Here is a 17308-nt window from a genome sequence, read left to right on the forward strand (position 1 = left end):
TTTGGGTTTTCCACTCAGAATCGCGAGCTCTTTCAATCCAGGAGAAAAAAAGTGTCCCAAGGTTTTTTCCCATTCCGTTACCATTTTTTCATACATTTTGTATGGCGGTAACGGAATGGAAGGTTCGAAAAAATGTATGGAAATTTTGGGACATTTTTTTTTCTATCAGGGGGCCGATTTTTGAGTCTCACTGTCACTAAAATACCGGTTGAAAACGGTGAATTGCCTACTATTTTCAGTGACAATTTTCTGAATTCAAAAAAATCGGCCCCCAGGATCGAAGGAGCTCTCAATTCTGAGTATGAATCGCGTAAAAAATACCCATGTTACAAAAAAAGTGGGGTGGACAACTTTAAAAAAAATGGCCCAATTCTTCTCCCGTTTGCTGTCGATGCTTAAAATAGGAGCATACATACATGGCGAATATAATACTCTCGCAGCCATCTAGTGACCGGTCAAAGAGTTAAAAACATGGCGAGGGTTTTAACAGATAAAAGAATTCATATTTTTGTGTCAAATTATGATCAAAAAATGTAGGTAGTTCGATATTAACATTTTTCAACGTCCTCATATTATGTTTGCGTAGGTACCTTTATTTTACAGTTTGCCAAATAAAGGATTAAATATACACTTCCAAAAAGTGCTATTTCATTTTTAATTATAATGGCATTTAACCATCGATGAATAAGGCCTGATTTAGACGGCGTGCGAACTCGCATGCGATTTTAGTTACATTGCGGGCTGTTGAGGGTACATACAATTTTGCACTGCCATCAAATACCGCAATGTAATAAAACTCGTATGCGAGTTCTCGTACCGTCTAAATAGGCCCTAAATGTATCAATAAAACACTTCTACGAAATTTTGATTTAAAATCAATAAGAGTGCAACATTTAACTTGAAATATAATATCAATATTATTATAATAATAGGTGAAGCTCGATCAATGAGCAGCGCTTATTAAGCGTCTAATATTAGTTTGTTTTTATATTGAAAGTGTGTCGTTCTGAGAAAAAGGCACCTGAATCGATAATGCTTGGCCTAAAAACGTCAACCGCTCCGAGATATTTTTCTGCGAACGATACATTTCATGTGAGACAAAATTTAAACGCGCCGAAATTAGGTAACAGGCATTAGCCATTGAAAATGCAATTAAATAAGAAAAACTAATAATACTAGCGAATAGTCAATTATATAAAAACATCTTAATCAAAAATTACAAAGCGTTTTTTTTAAATGTTTTTTCATAAGTAAACTTGCAAGTAATTCCAACTATCGACGCTAATGTAGCTATAAAACCGATTTCAACTTACTTCCTTCTGGCATAAATTAAATATAACAAGATCATACCATCCCATACATTAAAATGCGACCGCCTACGAACGCGCTTACACTCCACCACACATAGATGGCGCCACAAAAAATGCCTTGTTGCCACCGATTATTTGTAGATTGGCATTAAGTGTCAATTCCGAGCCGTAAATCTATGTCAAAAGTGACACTTAATGCGACACTTCTGTTATATTTAATCTATGCTTCTGGGAAGGTGTTGTTGTATGTATTATGGAGTTTAGAAATATAAGGAGCGAAAGCTTTAAGTATCAGAAGTGCACATATAAAAGAAAAGATAGGTGGCGCTGCAATAGCAGGGAGATAAGGGTTTGACAATCTCGGTATGTATACACACCGGTGGTGAATGTCGTCTATTTTCAATAGAGCTTCGTAGTGACACTCGTCAACATTTGTGATTTTATAATAATTGATATCTTTAACTCTAGTATTATTAATTCTTCTTATTTTACATATCTTTCAAACACCTAACTAAAGAATTTCTAAAGACAAGAATAATTTAATAAGATTAGGTATTAAAAGTATGGGGTTTCTGTTCACACTATACTTACTTCGACTATACATCAAAATATCTAATATCTAAACAGTACTAACAACTAATAAGGAAATTCACTTCTAATGTAATATTATTACACCAAAGTTTAATGTATTGTATTAGACGTATAAAGTCTAAACCCGTATCTTGAATTGATTAGTTAAAAAAGTGATTTGTCGCTTTCTCACAAATACATTTATTTATTTATTTATTTATTGTAAAAATAATTTACAGCATTACAGTCGAAACCAAAGCACTGTACAATTCAGTTTAGATATTATTAGGTGATTAACAAAAGAAACAAACATATAAAAAATACGATCACCTTTCGTCCATCACCTCACAATACCGCAGACACATTTGATACACAATCATCCATCTGCTTGCAAACACATCACATTCTGGAGCCCATGACAGAAACGAGTTCAACTGATTTAGAGCCCGCACAGCTGGTGAATTTCTATGCGCTACAGTTCGTGTAATTGGGGCTGCTAAAGGTTGTGCTTTCGCGGTCTTAATAGATTTTTGGGCACAAATGGAACACTAAGTTTGACAATTCTTTCTATGAGTTCGGGACAGTCTGTATCGCCGCGTAAAATTCCACACGCTGTAACTAAGACATTGTAATTGCGCCTAACTGCAAGGGAATTAAAACCTAATGATCCTAACAAAAACTGGGTCGGATATAAAAATGGAAAGTAAATGTGCAACTTCTTATACAAAAATCTGAGAAAAGTTTTTTGCACTTTTTCTATGAGAAGGGCGTATGTGCATTCGGACGGGTTCCAAACAATACTTGCCGCCTCCAGCTTACTTCTCACAAGAGCCATATAGAGCAGTTTGATGGCTCTGGGATCATTAAATTCACGCGCATTCCTGATGACGAAACCAAGTCGCTTATAACTATTGGCAGCTAATCCTTTAATGTGGTCGTGAAAAGTAAGAGAGGCGTCGAATGTTACACCCAGATCCTTGATAGTTGTTACGCGAGCAATTAATTCAGATCCGAGTACATACTGTGCAGTTAAAGGTTTTGGCGAGCGAGTGTATGACATAACGCAACATTTGGAGACGTTGAAATGCAGTCTATTAGCACAACTCCACTGCAAAACTGCATTGATGTCTCTCTGCATCGCTTCACAATCTGCCATTTGTTTGACACCACGCATGAGCTTCAAGTCGTCTGCATATAACAGGCACTTAGTATTTTCCTTCAAGACCGACTCGAGATCATTAATCATGATGCCAAATAGAAGAGGGCCAAGAATAGATCCCTGACTAACTCCAGATTGAGTAGAGTAAGTGGATGAAATAAAGCAACCATGCTTTACGAATTGTTGCCTGCCGCGCATGTAACTGGCGAACAATTTTAACAACCGCGGAGAAAAACCGATGCCACACAACTTTCTAAGTAAAACATCGTTATCAACTTGATCAAAAGCTTTCCTGAAGTCCAAATAGAGGACATCAACCTGTGTACCTTTATCCAAGTGCTCTGAAATTATATTGGTAGCCGTCAACAGGTTGGTGTCCACTGATCTTTTCGACCTGAAGCCGTGTTGTGCGTCACACAGGAAAGGTTTTAGCTGAGGAGAAATTAATGCCTTCAAGACGGATTCAAAAAGCTTCGCTAACGAAGAAAGAATGGCTATAGGCCGGTAGTTTTCTACATTCGATGTGTCACCAGTTTTAGGGATCGGAGTTACTCGAGAGAGCTTCCACCGTTCGGGATACACACCGGTTGCAATAGACAGATTGAAAATATACAATACTGGTTGCAAAAATATATTTTTACATCCCTTCAGAATATACGGCGGAATATTATCCGGTCCAACTGAGCTTTGTGCTTTAAGTTTTTTAATGCAACTTCAACATCGTGAGGTGTTATAAGATTAACATGAACATAGTTTGCTGATCTGAAGCTATCATTTAGCATCACAGTGTTATGATCAAGCGATGGAGTATTGGGCAAAAATACGCTAGAGAAAAATTCCGCGAACGCATCAGCTGCCTCTTTACCACTGAATTCCTGATCCCCAAATTTAACACATGGCTCAAAGCCGCCTTTGGACTTAAGGCTACCTATATGCCTCCAGAAAGCACGAGGATCACGACACAGATTAGCTTCTAATCCGCTAACGTAGTGGTCATAAGCTTTATCTATTCTTTGCTTTATGTCGGAACGTAATTTAGAAAACTCATCATATATAGCCGCATCATTAGTGCATTTCCATTTTTTGTGTATTCTGGCCTTGCGAGTTATGTCGTCAATAATGTCTTTACCAAACCAGACAGGGTAACATCTAGAACGAACTTTAGACCTCTTTTTCCTTAAAAACACTTTGCTAAATACATCATAAACAATACTATAAAAAATGTCGACAGCTTCGTTTATATCGTGTGAGGTTAGTACTGTTTGCCAAGATACTTGCGATAGGAGTTCATAAAGTAAACTGTAGTCACCCTTAGCAAAATTCCAGTCCAGCTGAGGATCGACATTGCTTGGGTCAACCGAGTTTAAGACAGATCTATCATGATTACTGTCAGAACAAAGGACAATATCCAGTGGTGGGTGGTAAGCATCACGCTTCGGTACAAGCCCACCCCCTGTTATTTCCCTAATACCGTAAAATTGAATTCGTTCTGTCATGAGCACCACATCAAGCTTACCTCCAAACGCATTCTCGATTTCATTCTTCTCTGACAGGCCACATACAGCTAGAAAATAACAATAATAATTTAATATATTCTGAGACATGTACATGTCAGCGTGACGGAACGGGACAAAATACTTTTTAACTAATCAGTTCAGTGAATAAGGGGATTAAGACTAATTCATGCTTCGAATTATCAGCAATAGATGGCGTTGTATTTAGTTGCCTAAAATGAGCGCCATGTTTTTTGGCTGTCAAACTCTCAGGGCACGATTTTTTCTTTGACTTATATGCGTATAATCAATGCATTTTTGGTATTAGGAGAAAATTAAGAACAAGTTAAATTTAATTTAACATAAAGCGATGCCTATTTACTATTAAGGCGGTACACTAAAGGATACTTTAGACGTAATTGCATATTACTTACCTCTTTCTTGGAAGAACAATAAACTTCGAACTGGGGTCCATTCTCAAAACTGTTACAAGCGGAAATATTTTTCCAACTTGGCAGACATTGACAACCACTTGTAAATTGTAAGTTGTAGCTCAGCAGTTCTCAAAAAGTTTGTACATAGCCACGTCAGCAAATTTTAATTGATCCTATTTTGTTACCAACATTTAGATAACTCGACTTTCGTAAGATATATATTATACAGGATATTTGTTATTATTAAGAAAATATAGATACTAGAGAACCTTAATGACCAAATAAAACTTACTAAAATCTCAATTCATGAATTTAACTTTTTCCTTAATTTTTGTACAAACTTTATGATATATACAGGATAATTGTTATAATTAACAATATATAATTTTATTAAACTCACGTACGTTTGTCCTATGAAATTCAGGGGCTTTTATAGAATCAAACCCTAATAAATAATAGGAAAAAATTATAGATACTAGAGAACCTTAATGACGAAATAAAACTCAATTTATCAAAAAAATCTTGGTACCTAACAAAATAGGAATTAAAAAAAAACAAATTTAACTTTTTCCTTAACTTTTGTACAAACTTTTTGAGAACTGCTGAGCTTCGAGAAATGGGCCCCTGATGTCTAAGGCCCGCTTCCACCAACCACTTAACTCAGGGTTAGTGGGCTGTCATCTGTCAAATTCCATATAAAATGGTGGGTTAACCCTCCATTGCCGTTGGTGCAAGTGGCCCTAAGGGTCTCACCAACTAAACATATAGAGGCGGAAGCGGCTCTCAAACAATGATTTTCATCCCATAACCTTCATCATCATCACCAGCCTATGCGTCCCACTGTTGGCCACGGCTGCGCCAATATTCCCCAGGTGACAAGAAATTAGACTCCCCCACCCCCTCTGTGACAAACCGTAGTATTTTGAGGACCCCCCCTCCCTCCCTAAACGTGTCACGTAGTTTGGGTACGTTCCCTAACGAGCGACTTTTGGTCGGCTTGAGCCAGTTCCGCGTCGATATGTTCGGGGAAACCTTTATTGGAGCAACAATTTGTAATAATCTGCAATTTCGCCTAAAAGTAGCACAAACCGTCCTTTAGCACAATTACTAATCCAATATATTTAATATTTTATGACGGTTAACAATAACACTAAAACTAAGCCTAAGTCATCGGTGAACTATAATACTTTATATTCGATCGGAATCGTGGTGAGCATTTTTATGATTTTTCATTTACAATTATAATTATGCAACTACTTTTTTTAATGGTCGCAAAACTTCGCTCGAGGTTCGAGAATAGAATCCTGAACTTGCGAGTTTTTTTTATTTAACACACGAGAAGTAAAATACATTTGCACCCGAGTGTAACACAAAACTTTTCCCCTCACTGTAGCGAGGAAACTACAACGCAAAAAATGCGTTTATCACTGCTTCCAGTACATAGTTCCACATGTGGTAAATTATCTTTATTACTAGATTTACCTACTTTTATTAATTTTACAGCAGTTAATTTGACTTTATTCAAGGTCAAATTACTTTACCCACTAGTGGATAAAATGGGTTTTTACCAGCTGGTATTAAAGGACAAAACACGTGTTTCCGAGCTAGTGAGGGGAAAACAAATATAATCACAAAACAGGGACAACAACATAGATAAAGAGAAAAGCATTCACAATTATGCCTTTTGTTTCTGGCCAGTATAAATTATTATTTTCTAAAGAAAGAAAAATATAACAAATCCTAATTATTCAGTGTCTTAAATCGTAATTCTTAAAAAAAATACTAACAACGAAAATTCTCTATACTATAATATATGTTCTACAAAAACAACAAAATAATAAAAATATGGTAACATTAATTCGCAAAACTCGACTAGATATTTGGAATAAGAATTGTATTCGAACGATATATTATTAATAAAACTAACACTTAACCTTGTATTGAAATCTTTCATAGGCAAATAATAGACTCTGGAAAAAAAATAAACAGTAGACTTTTTTAATTAACTGTCAAACTTAAGCCAAATTTTACTAAGCTATAACGTCGATTAACGCAAACTTTGAAAATTTTACCACAAATATATGCGTAGTGTGTTTCTTTGTTAATTTGCCATTTTTTGCAAAGTTGTCCACCCACTTTTTTTTTTTGGATTTTTTTATGTAGTTTCCACTCAGAATCAATCTTAATAGGGGAAAAAAACTGTCCCAAAGTTTTTTCCCATTCCGTTACCATTTTTCATACATTTTGTATGGCGGTAACGAAATGGAAGGTTTGAAAAATGTTTGGATATTTTTTTCTCCTACCAGGATCGAAAGACCTCGCGATTCTGAGTATGAATCGCGTAAAAATACCCATGTTACAAAAAAAGTGGGGTCGATAACCTTGAAAAAATGACCCATTAGAGGTAGGTATATAATATAGGACTTCCTAGGTAATTTTCTTAGCTTGTTAACACCAAAACTGTAAATTAAATTCATATTGCACTGCCATTAGCAAAATACCATCATCATATCTTTACATTAGCATTCTAGGGCTTCAGAAAATCAGTACAGTCAACAACACAGGTGTGAAAACAGACACAGTAACAAAAATATGTATACATAACTTTATTGCCTGTACATTAAGGTGTGTATTCACACATTCTTGGAACTTTATCTGTATTCACAGCTGTGTTGTCAACTGTACTATGTGCTAACTAGTAGTGATATTTGGCGATTAGCTTATACGGATCTATCTAATTTTATATCTGCTCAAAAATCGGCTATTTCAAACACTTATGGCTAAAAAGGAAGACCTTCTTTTACAAGAAGACTCAAGTGACATATACACCCATTATAGACACCCATTCCCATTCAGACAACATTTTAATAATAATCCTTACGTTTACGACAATAAGGATCTTTTTTCTTAGTGGAGAAAGTTTTAGGTACCATTAATATACTCTGTGTATGTTTTATGTGTTGAAAAACTTTGGAACTGTGTTTTTTATATTCCAAGGATTCAAATAATTAAAGTTGTTTTACCTTTTCAGAGTTATTGGTGATAAGTTATCACTTTAAAATTTTAAACAGTTGTCAAATATTTAATTGATAACTATTTATATCCTTTTAGGTTATAGCAACTGTTTAGTAAATGGTTATTCTCTTGCGATAATAAGAATACCAACATTTCCTGTAAAAAGCTTGTCCAAGATTACAAAAAGGTTACCCCATCTTTCTGTAAATAGAGCTGCCTTTCTCGCAGTTATATTTATCACTTTACAATAGGGTCACCGACACCATCGGTAGGGTTAGTCCCTCAAAAAGGATACCAATTGTAACTTCACAATGCCAACATATAGGTTTAGAGTAGGTACCCTCGAAGTTCATTGTGAGATTTAACGTCCCAAAAGGTTTACTATAGTACCTTTAGAATTGTAAACTTTACAATACGGTAACTAACATAACCTCCCAATCCTCGAAAGCTGACGCGGATATGGAAATTTTGACAGTTCAGTACAAATCGCGCGCTCACTGTTATTAACCTACATTTGTTATCAGTAAACATCAATACCCTTTTCATTACATTTCCATCGAATTCTCTTACAATACGGTTACCAATATAAACGGTAACCCCACAAATAGGACCAACATCAACCAGTTAACACCAAAATTCCTTCCTATCCTATTTTACTTGTCATCGGGAACCAGCTGCACGCTCTCGTCGTCGCGCCGCGCGGGTCTGCGCAGCGGGCGCGGATGCTGCAGGAGGGAGAAGCGCTCGGGCTGCACTTTTTTGCTTAGGGCGTTGCGGAGGTGGCTTTCACCTGAAAAGATAATAACAAAATTTAAATTTGGATAAAAACTGGTGATTTCTTACTGTTGGCTCTTTTTTGGCTGACAACTAGAATTTTCTTTTGCTTTACATATCTTACCTGGCAAGGAGAGCGGTCTCCCACAGAGAGCTAGATCGTGGGAGCGTGGTGACGCCGAGCGCGACGCTCGCGAACGACGCGGGGAGCGAGAATAATCCTGTCCAAAATTAATTATTACTTTTAGAGAATCTAATTAAAGATTTGTTTGTCAAACATATATCCTCGTACAACTAAATAAGATGAAAGCTTAGATTATACAATCGAGGCGGTATTTTGTTTCTGGAACTCACAGTCACATTATATATATATAAGTTTTTATAAATACTAGATCAATCCATTTTTTAATCAATTTAATTAATATTAGTCAAATTAAAATGCAGACATCCAAAAACAAAATTTAAGTTTAAATTTAATTCATTAGAACTAGCGACAGTGAACATCGAAATCCGAAAATCTGTTCTTTCATTGCCTTTTCCGACCTGCGACTTCCATTGAAATTTATCATTCATCACCGGAAATCGGACATTTGGGCGTCATTTGTATGACGTTTTCGGAATAATTAACCTTATGTTGTTAGAATGACGCCCAGTCGTCCGATCTCTGCACCACTGTCGGACCGTACAGTATATACTATTTTCACATCTGTCATCATGCCGATAAAACCGGTATTAGCGATGCGACCCGTACCGTGGTCTTATCTCCCCAAGTTGACTTGCATTATTTTTTTGGGCGACTAAATGGAAACGCAGGCTTACATGACAGAGTAACAGTGCCACACGAATTTCGAAGTTCGAATCAGTTATTCTAGGACGGCACAGTATTATTATGTTAGTGACCTTCTCATGCGCGACGGAGTAGGCGCTAAACGACACGGGGCTATCGGCGCCGAACTCGAAGGCCGAGGCGGCGCGGTACGAGAGCGACTCTAGAAGCAAGTGGTTAGTACAAGCGGGGCTGGTTAGTAGTAGAAAGTATGAAGTGTATGGGTGAATCACTTCTAATTCTCACTCGTTGGCATGGTTTTAATAAGTACAGTCAACCAATCCGAATCCTAAGCCACTGTAGAACCCTTACACAGTAAAAGTCAAAGTGACTGCTATAGCAAATAAAGCACGGTGTCAATACGACTCTAATTGGTTGACTGTACATGCAAGTGCGGAAAAAAGGAAGCTCCAAACTACTACGAACGAGTTACGAATTTCCTTTCCGCACATGTATCGTACAACGTTTATCAGTACAGATGGCCCTCCGAAGTTTCGACCTGACAAGAAATGAATCACTTCTCGCACCAGTGCATAAAAAAAGTACCATATGTACTGAAATCTCTTTTATGGTATGTAAGTTGGCCAAACATACATTTCTAAGGTAGTAACAAATAATTTGAATAATAGCCCATTTACTAAGTAGGTCCTATGAACAGAATATAGGTACCGAAACAAAAAATTATTCACCCATACAACAGGATTGTCCTCCAAAGTCCCATAGTCATTACTGCAGTTACAAAACGTAGTTTTGTAATATAAGAAAAATTTAATGATTCAATTATATTTTATTTATTTTAATCAAAAATCAATTACATAATTATTTTAAAAGGAACTACGGAGGTTAATCATTTTCGTGAATAATGACCGCACCAATATGGCACCAGGGTGGGGTCGTGGTCGTGGTAACCCTATCAAAGGGTTTGAAAGGGTTTTTGACTTGTGACGCTACTGTTTTAGAGAGCGGTTTTAGAAGGGGGTTAATTAGGTCAAGCAGAGTTAGTTAATTTATTGATTCAAAATATTGTGTGTAAATGCAACACGGGAGATTTAATAATTTTAATCTCGGTCATAAAAACCACCTCGCACATCGTGTTTTTGCTAGGTAACGAGAACGCCCTCCTTTTGAGATGCCGTAGGCGGTTCGTGTAAATTCGTACCGATCAACCAACACATATAAACATCGTCTTTTGATAAATACCGGTATTACCGGTTGTTAAAAACATCCTCCCAACGTTTCACTTCATGTGCTTATCTAGGTAATACTAACATATGTATTATATTAATTGGTATGTGGGTAAACAAAGAAAATTCAATATAATTCTCAATATACTCTAAAGCATCTACATTTTTGAATATATGATGTATGATCCTTGTACGGACTTAAATACTTAAAGAGATTATATAATAACGTAGTTTTGTAATATAAGATAGTTTTGTAATATAAGAATAAAGTAATCATGGAAGTAGTAAAGTAGTTGTATGCTGTGCATCCGAGTGTAACAACTGAATAAGATAGAGCTTAGCACGCTATACCTACAGTGAAGATACCAAAAACATGTATCCACAAAATTTATAAGGTGTACTCGGATAATTCCGAACGTCAAAAACCGTCGGTAAATTCCGATATTCAAACGATAATCACCCTTGATTCCATAGTAATAAACCCGTCCCTTTTCGGAATTTACCGACGGTTTTTGACGTTCGGAATTACCCGAGCACACCTTAAACAATAAAGTCGTGTATACATATTGTTGACACTTTGTTCGCATCTATATTAATCTTTTATATAATCCCAAACAATATGAGGCTTACCGAAAACAACATCATTACGTTACGTTTTCGAATTAAACTTATTTTAGAGGTACGGTACGGCGCTAAACGTTTTGTGGTAACCGTATTGTTAACGTCAACTTTCGAAAAAAAAACACAGTAACCGCCATTTTACTTTTTGTCCCTTTTTCATAGAATGCTCTATTTTATGATACTCGGCAAGAGTTAACAAAGGTACATATGTAGTACGAAAAGCTTTTCCTTCGTATTTTTCCGGAAACGTTTGTATTTGTAATGTTAGTTCAGATAGTGTCAGTACGTCTTGTACTGAGACTGACTGAAATAGCATGACACGTTCGTACGTTTCCGTAAATATACGAAGGAAAATCTTTTCGCACTGCATCTGTATATTCTTTTTCCCCTCATTAGCACGGAAAAACGTGTTTTGTCCTTTAATACCAGTGGGTAAAAACGCATTTTATCCACTTGTGGGTAAAGTAATTTGACCTTGAATAAAGTCAAATTAACTGATTTAACCCTTCGTCTGCGTCTGTCAAAAATTGTCATAAAACAATTAACTTTGATAGATTATTTTACAGTCCAACGGCTTATGTTAGGATCCTTATCAAACACAGACGAAGGGTTAAAATTGATAAAAGTAGGTGAATCTAGTAATAAAGATGATTTGCCACCTGTGGAACTGCTGGAAGCAGTGATAAACGCATTTTTTGCGTTGTAGTTTCCTCGCTATATTGAGGGGAAAAGTTTTGTGTTACACTCGGGTGCAAATGTACATTACTTCTCGTGTGTTAAAAACTCGCAAGTTCAGGATTCTATTCTCGAACCACTCGCTTCGCTCGTGGTTCAACTATAGAATCCTTCCGCTTGCTCGTTTTTCAATTCCACACTCGGCGTTAAAATACAACTTTGCCCCCTTGTATAACAAATAACTATTTCTGAGTTGCGGTCAGTGAATATTCCAAAACAAACGATTAACTGCTGTATTTATAGACAAGATTGCATAGATGCATATCATTAGAAAGTCATACAGCAAAATGGTTCTATAAGACGGATAGTAATTATTCATAATTAGGTAATCATAATATTGCGTGTTGTTGAATCCATGAATAATAAGAGTTATGCTGGTTTTATTAGTCAATACAGTGGTCAACACAGTTTTGACGACCGGTCTGGCGCAGTCGGTAGTGACCCTGCCTGCTACGCCGGTAGTGTCCCGGGTTCGAATCCCGGTAAGGGCATTTATTAGTGTGATGAGCACAGATATTTGTTCCTGAGTCATGGATGTTTTCTAGGTATATAAGTATTTATATATTATATATATCGTTGTCTGAGTACCCACAACACAAGCCTTCTTGAGCTTACCGTGGGCCTCAGTCAATCTGTGTAAGAATGTCCTATAATATAAAAAAAAAAAGTGGTCAAAGCAATTATGTTGAGTGTTGAAACATATCCTGAGGGTTTTGGTCAACTATGGGATATGGGTTGTGGTGTGGGCGATGAACTCACAGTTACTGTAGAATCACAATTTCGTTTTCTTATAAGTTCTTAATTGCTAAAAGTGGCACTGAAATTATTATTATTATTATGTGTTTCTCCGTTTTTAAAGTCTCGGGTCTTTCGAGCCCGGTCATTTATAATATAAGGCGTGCGTGGGGATATAGATCCAACATGCACGTAGAGGCCGTTTGGAGATATTTGATGTCATGTAGAACGCCTGCTGGAACCCATTCACAGGTACATGAATAGATACCCGTGAATCGGTTTCAACAGGCATTGGAAACTATTGTAAATAATATGGATAGAATACTGGTCTATGGTTTAAGTTTGGGTGGAAAAAAGACTGGGCTATTGCAGAAAGAAATCGGACACCTGCCATAACATTGTTGGCACAAGTTATCTAGGCAGGCGGTGACTTGCCACTCGGTAGATGGGCACCTTATTATTATTATTATTTCGTTTTAGACAGGCAGCTGATGCTGGTACGTCTAAATCATAGTTCACTTTGCACGATTTCACTACTTAGATAGATTGGAGCAGTTTTATGCGCGCTGCGTACCGTTTTTGGGAATACTAGCGTGAGTTTATGTATGTCATCAACATCATCGTCCTTGCGTAATCCCGGCATTCGCCATGGGTCATGGGAGCGTGGGGTCCACTAGTTTATATTGATACTTTTACTAACATATTATCCTCGTAACGCCCACCATACAAAAAAGTTCCTAGAGAACTTTGATCCTAAATGCATTAGAAATTGAGCTACTGCTAATACTGATTTGAGTTTCATTTGTTCGAAAAAATTTAGAGACAAAAGAAATGCTACTTTATTTATTCATGTAAAAGTTAAAATTCCATTGAACCCGAATGTACATCTCATTGCACATTGGGCAGCAAGAGGTTATTGATACTTCTGGCATTAAATATTTAACTTTCTTTTAAAGATATATGTAGCTTTTTATGCATAAGGGGTGTTCCATCTTGTTCTCTTTTCTAGGGTACTTTCCATTCAAAATTCTAGCAAAAATTCTGGTAAAGTGGTCCTTATCGCACATGAAGCATAAAAGACTTGGCCTGGAGTGCCACAATGCCACATTATACTTTACGTACCATTAGACCAACAGCTTGTCGGGGGAGGGGATCTGATCATATGCTCATGGACCTCTTTCAAGGTCAGTGGGTCCTCTTCCACAAAGTCTAGAGCTGTGCTGCCGAAGTCCTGCAAAATTATGGAAAAATATGAAAACCTTTTATAAATAGTAAATACTATTATAGGAAACACAATATCGCCCCTTTTGACGCCACGCTTAGTTATTGTGTGAAGTATGTGGGTCTAGTGAAAAAGGGTATAACTCAAATTGACTCGATGAAAAAGGCCACAAGTCCCACTGTGGGACTTAATACCTTTTTCACCGAGTCAATTTGAGTTATACCCCTTTTTAACTAGACTCACAGTATTCATCGTGAACCTTGTGATTGCACAAAGGTTAATATTAGGTTTGTAGGCTCGTTTCCCTACAACTATTTGCATTTACTTCTTTAGAAATACCACCATACAGAAAAAAAAGTTCATTCAAAACCCAAGTTTGATAGCGGTTAAGAGTTGAATCATGTTATCCCTTCATGCATGCATCCCATTCTTCTTGTAAAAGTCAAGTAATTGCGTTCCAGCAAATCTAGACACTAAAAAAACCTTCGCTACATTTACCTACATTTTTCAAATTTGCCATCTTTTTTTGCTGACAAGATTTGTTTAACCGTCTATATCTGTTCATGCACAGGAGTGTCAGGTAGTACCAGCCCCAATAAGGGCTTATAGCAATGCTGAGCTGCATTAAGCTAAGTTTGCCTTATGCAAACAGTTTCACACACACAAACACTTACACTCACACACACAATGTCACAATAACAAGGGTGTAAAGTCACAGTTTCAGTATATAAACAGGAGGGCACCAAAATAGTAATGCCATTACAAAAAAAAAAAAAAACAGTACCTGTGACATTAATATGGTGTCATCAGATTCGCATTCATCAATGTGGCTCTCAATCAGACTTTCTCTGCTCGCCTTGATCACTTGCTGAAACACAACACACACATACAGAGTTAACAAAAGATCTCACATTGAATGGTCCTGTCAGTCAAACAAAAACCATGCAAGAAAGACGTCTAGGAAGATAAAGGATATATGTGTATTGCGGTGTGCCAATCTCGGTCATTTACCCGAGTTGGAGGGGAAAGTTACTTAGTTACTACCCGGGAATTAGTCTCTATACAAATCGGGTAAATTACCATAATGTTTCTGAGGACAGCATATTATTATATTAATCACACTTAAACCCTGGAGCTCTCTGTCACAAAAATACTTTTCCTTAAGCTTCATCTACTGTGGATCAACAATTTATTGCTGTTATTCTGTACGCTGAGGGACAGAACTGTAGAATCAAATTAATTTGCTAATCTGAATATTGTTTCTAACACAAACAAACTAATAAATATTATTGTACTCTTTTTGAACTAAATAAATGAATGAATGACGTAAAATCATAGCAATCAGCAACAAAAAAAACACTGCCTGATAACCAAATGGTTTGTTCTTAATCAGCAGTATGATCAACAATACTTTGCCAAGTTTGGTTCCCAAAATAAAACATACATCCTGACAATTTCAGAAAATAAAAACAACTTGTCTATGATCTTCTTCTCACCACAAGAGAGTAGTTATTAGGTTATTCCAAATACCTTGCCTTTATGTTCTGTGACTGTACATAACAGATTATAATGGGATTTAGATAACCTTGTTTAGTGATTACTGTCAAAAACTATAGATTATAGCCAGCCTTTATAACTAGATTAGATGACTCATAGATAAACTTCTATAAATTATGGTAATCTGGATAAATCAAATTGTTTTGTTCTAATAAGAACACTTACATTCATAATTTCAGTTTTGAATTGTGATTCAAAATGATTATCAAATTATTTGTACTTTAATTTACTTTTCTTAAAGATTTCCATTTTCCCATAAAAAAAATAGTTTGGAAATGATTTATACGATTTTCTTAGCTTTCTTATATTGAGTTTCAGTTTCAGTTTCATTTATTTGCATTATCAGGTACATTAAAATACATAGTTGTTATTTGTAAAGTAGGAGGTACATGATACCCTGTCAGGGCATTGCAAAAACATCTTAAATACTAAGTTTATTTATATAAATATTATCATTATCATGCATTAAAAGAAAGATTTCAATGCCTCGCTGTACCAAACGTACTAACGAATGAAATAAATAATACAAGAAAAATCAGATGTAAGCCCACCTGTAAAAAAGGGTTGTCCTGTCGCGACAGCCTCAGGGCCTCCATGTCCTGCGCTATGTTCCTCGTGCGGCCCGGGGTCAGCAGCACCGCGGACGAGCCGCTCATGGGCGCAGTCAAAACTACAAACACGCAAACACAACATAATTAGGTAATTACCCTCCCTCACATAACAACGGACAAACCCGTAAATGGTTACTTACTTGACAACGAATCGTTACTCCCTTCCATCTTAACAACTAATATATCCAAAGGCAGTCGGTGATATCTTCAATTCCACGAAATTCGTAAACAATACCCATCAATGATTTTTTACCATTATCTTATACTATTAAACGAGCAATTCTTGTATATTTATTTATTTATTTATTTATTTATTTATTTATTTATTTATATATACCGACGATCTCGGAAACCGCTCTAACGATTTCGCTGAAATTTGTTTTGTGGGGGTTTTCGGGGGTGAAAAATCGATCTAGCGTAGCCTTAGATCCCGGAAAACGCGAATTTTCGAGTTTTCTTGAGTTTTCTTTCGCATTTGTAAACGTAAAATATGGTCCTTAATTTCGCCGCGCGCGCATCGATTCCGCGTAGCTCAGTCGCACGAGGTCGGTCTAATGTACGCAGATAGATCGTAGGTGTCAGGGTTTCGAATCCCGGCCAGAAATTAAGTTTTTGTTTTTTGTCTTTTTTTTGTTTTTGTATTTATAAGAGTTTTTTTTTTATCTAAAGACGTGATATATTAAAATAGAACCGAGCGAAGCTCGGTCGCCCAGATATTGAATATTTGAACAAACACTTCACGTCACGTCTAACACTCGACACTAGTTTTATTATTAATTAATGTTGATATAAATAGTATATATCGTTTGCCTATTATTTCTACGGTTAGTTACTAAAAAATATAATAGATCTCTGTAATCTTATTGAAATAATTAAAAATTGGAATAAAAGCTGACTGATAACGTAACGATTGACATAACTCTGACAGCTGAGCTGAGTGCGAATTCGTTCGGAAATTGACTTTCCGGAGTTGGGCGTATTTTTAAATGTTAAGGCGTTCTTGCACGTTGCGACAAAAGTAAAATAAATAAGTTGTGAGAAACAAAAATTGTGTAAAAAAAA

The 17308-nt window shown here is 36.4% G+C and overlaps 1 protein-coding gene across 1 annotated transcript; it reads right to left on the bottom strand.

Moving 5' to 3' along the window:
• Positions 1-8220: 8220 nt before the first annotated feature.
• LOC125229691 lies at positions 8221-17208 on the bottom strand. The gene is made up of 8 exons (XM_048134592.1): positions 16964-17208; positions 16387-16504; positions 16187-16305; positions 14863-14946; positions 13979-14087; positions 9656-9744; positions 8880-8976; positions 8221-8771 (listed from the first exon to the last, which is right to left on the bottom strand). Exons 2-8 carry the CDS (start codon positions 16412-16414, stop codon positions 8635-8637), a joined length of 663 nt encoding a protein of 220 aa, XP_047990549.1. The 5' UTR covers positions 16415-16504; positions 16964-17208; the 3' UTR covers positions 8221-8634.
• Positions 17209-17308: the final 100 nt, after the last annotated feature.

The sequence above is a fragment of the Leguminivora glycinivorella genome, chromosome 9 (assembly GCF_023078275.1).
Source record: "Leguminivora glycinivorella isolate SPB_JAAS2020 chromosome 9, LegGlyc_1.1, whole genome shotgun sequence".
NCBI lineage: Eukaryota > Metazoa > Arthropoda > Insecta > Lepidoptera > Tortricidae > Leguminivora > Leguminivora glycinivorella.

Coding starts and splice junctions, on each gene's coding strand:
- LOC125229691 (XM_048134592.1), bottom strand. CDS start 16,414: ATGGAAGGGAGTAACGATTCGTTGTCAA. Junction 16,306..16,386: donor GAGTAACGATTCGTTGTCAA/GTAAGTAACCAT, acceptor GCGTGTTTGTAG/TTTTGACTGCGCCCATGAGC. Junction 14,947..16,186: donor AGGACAACCCTTTTTTACAG/GTGGGCTTACAT, acceptor GTTGTGTTTCAG/CAAGTGATCAAGGCGAGCAG.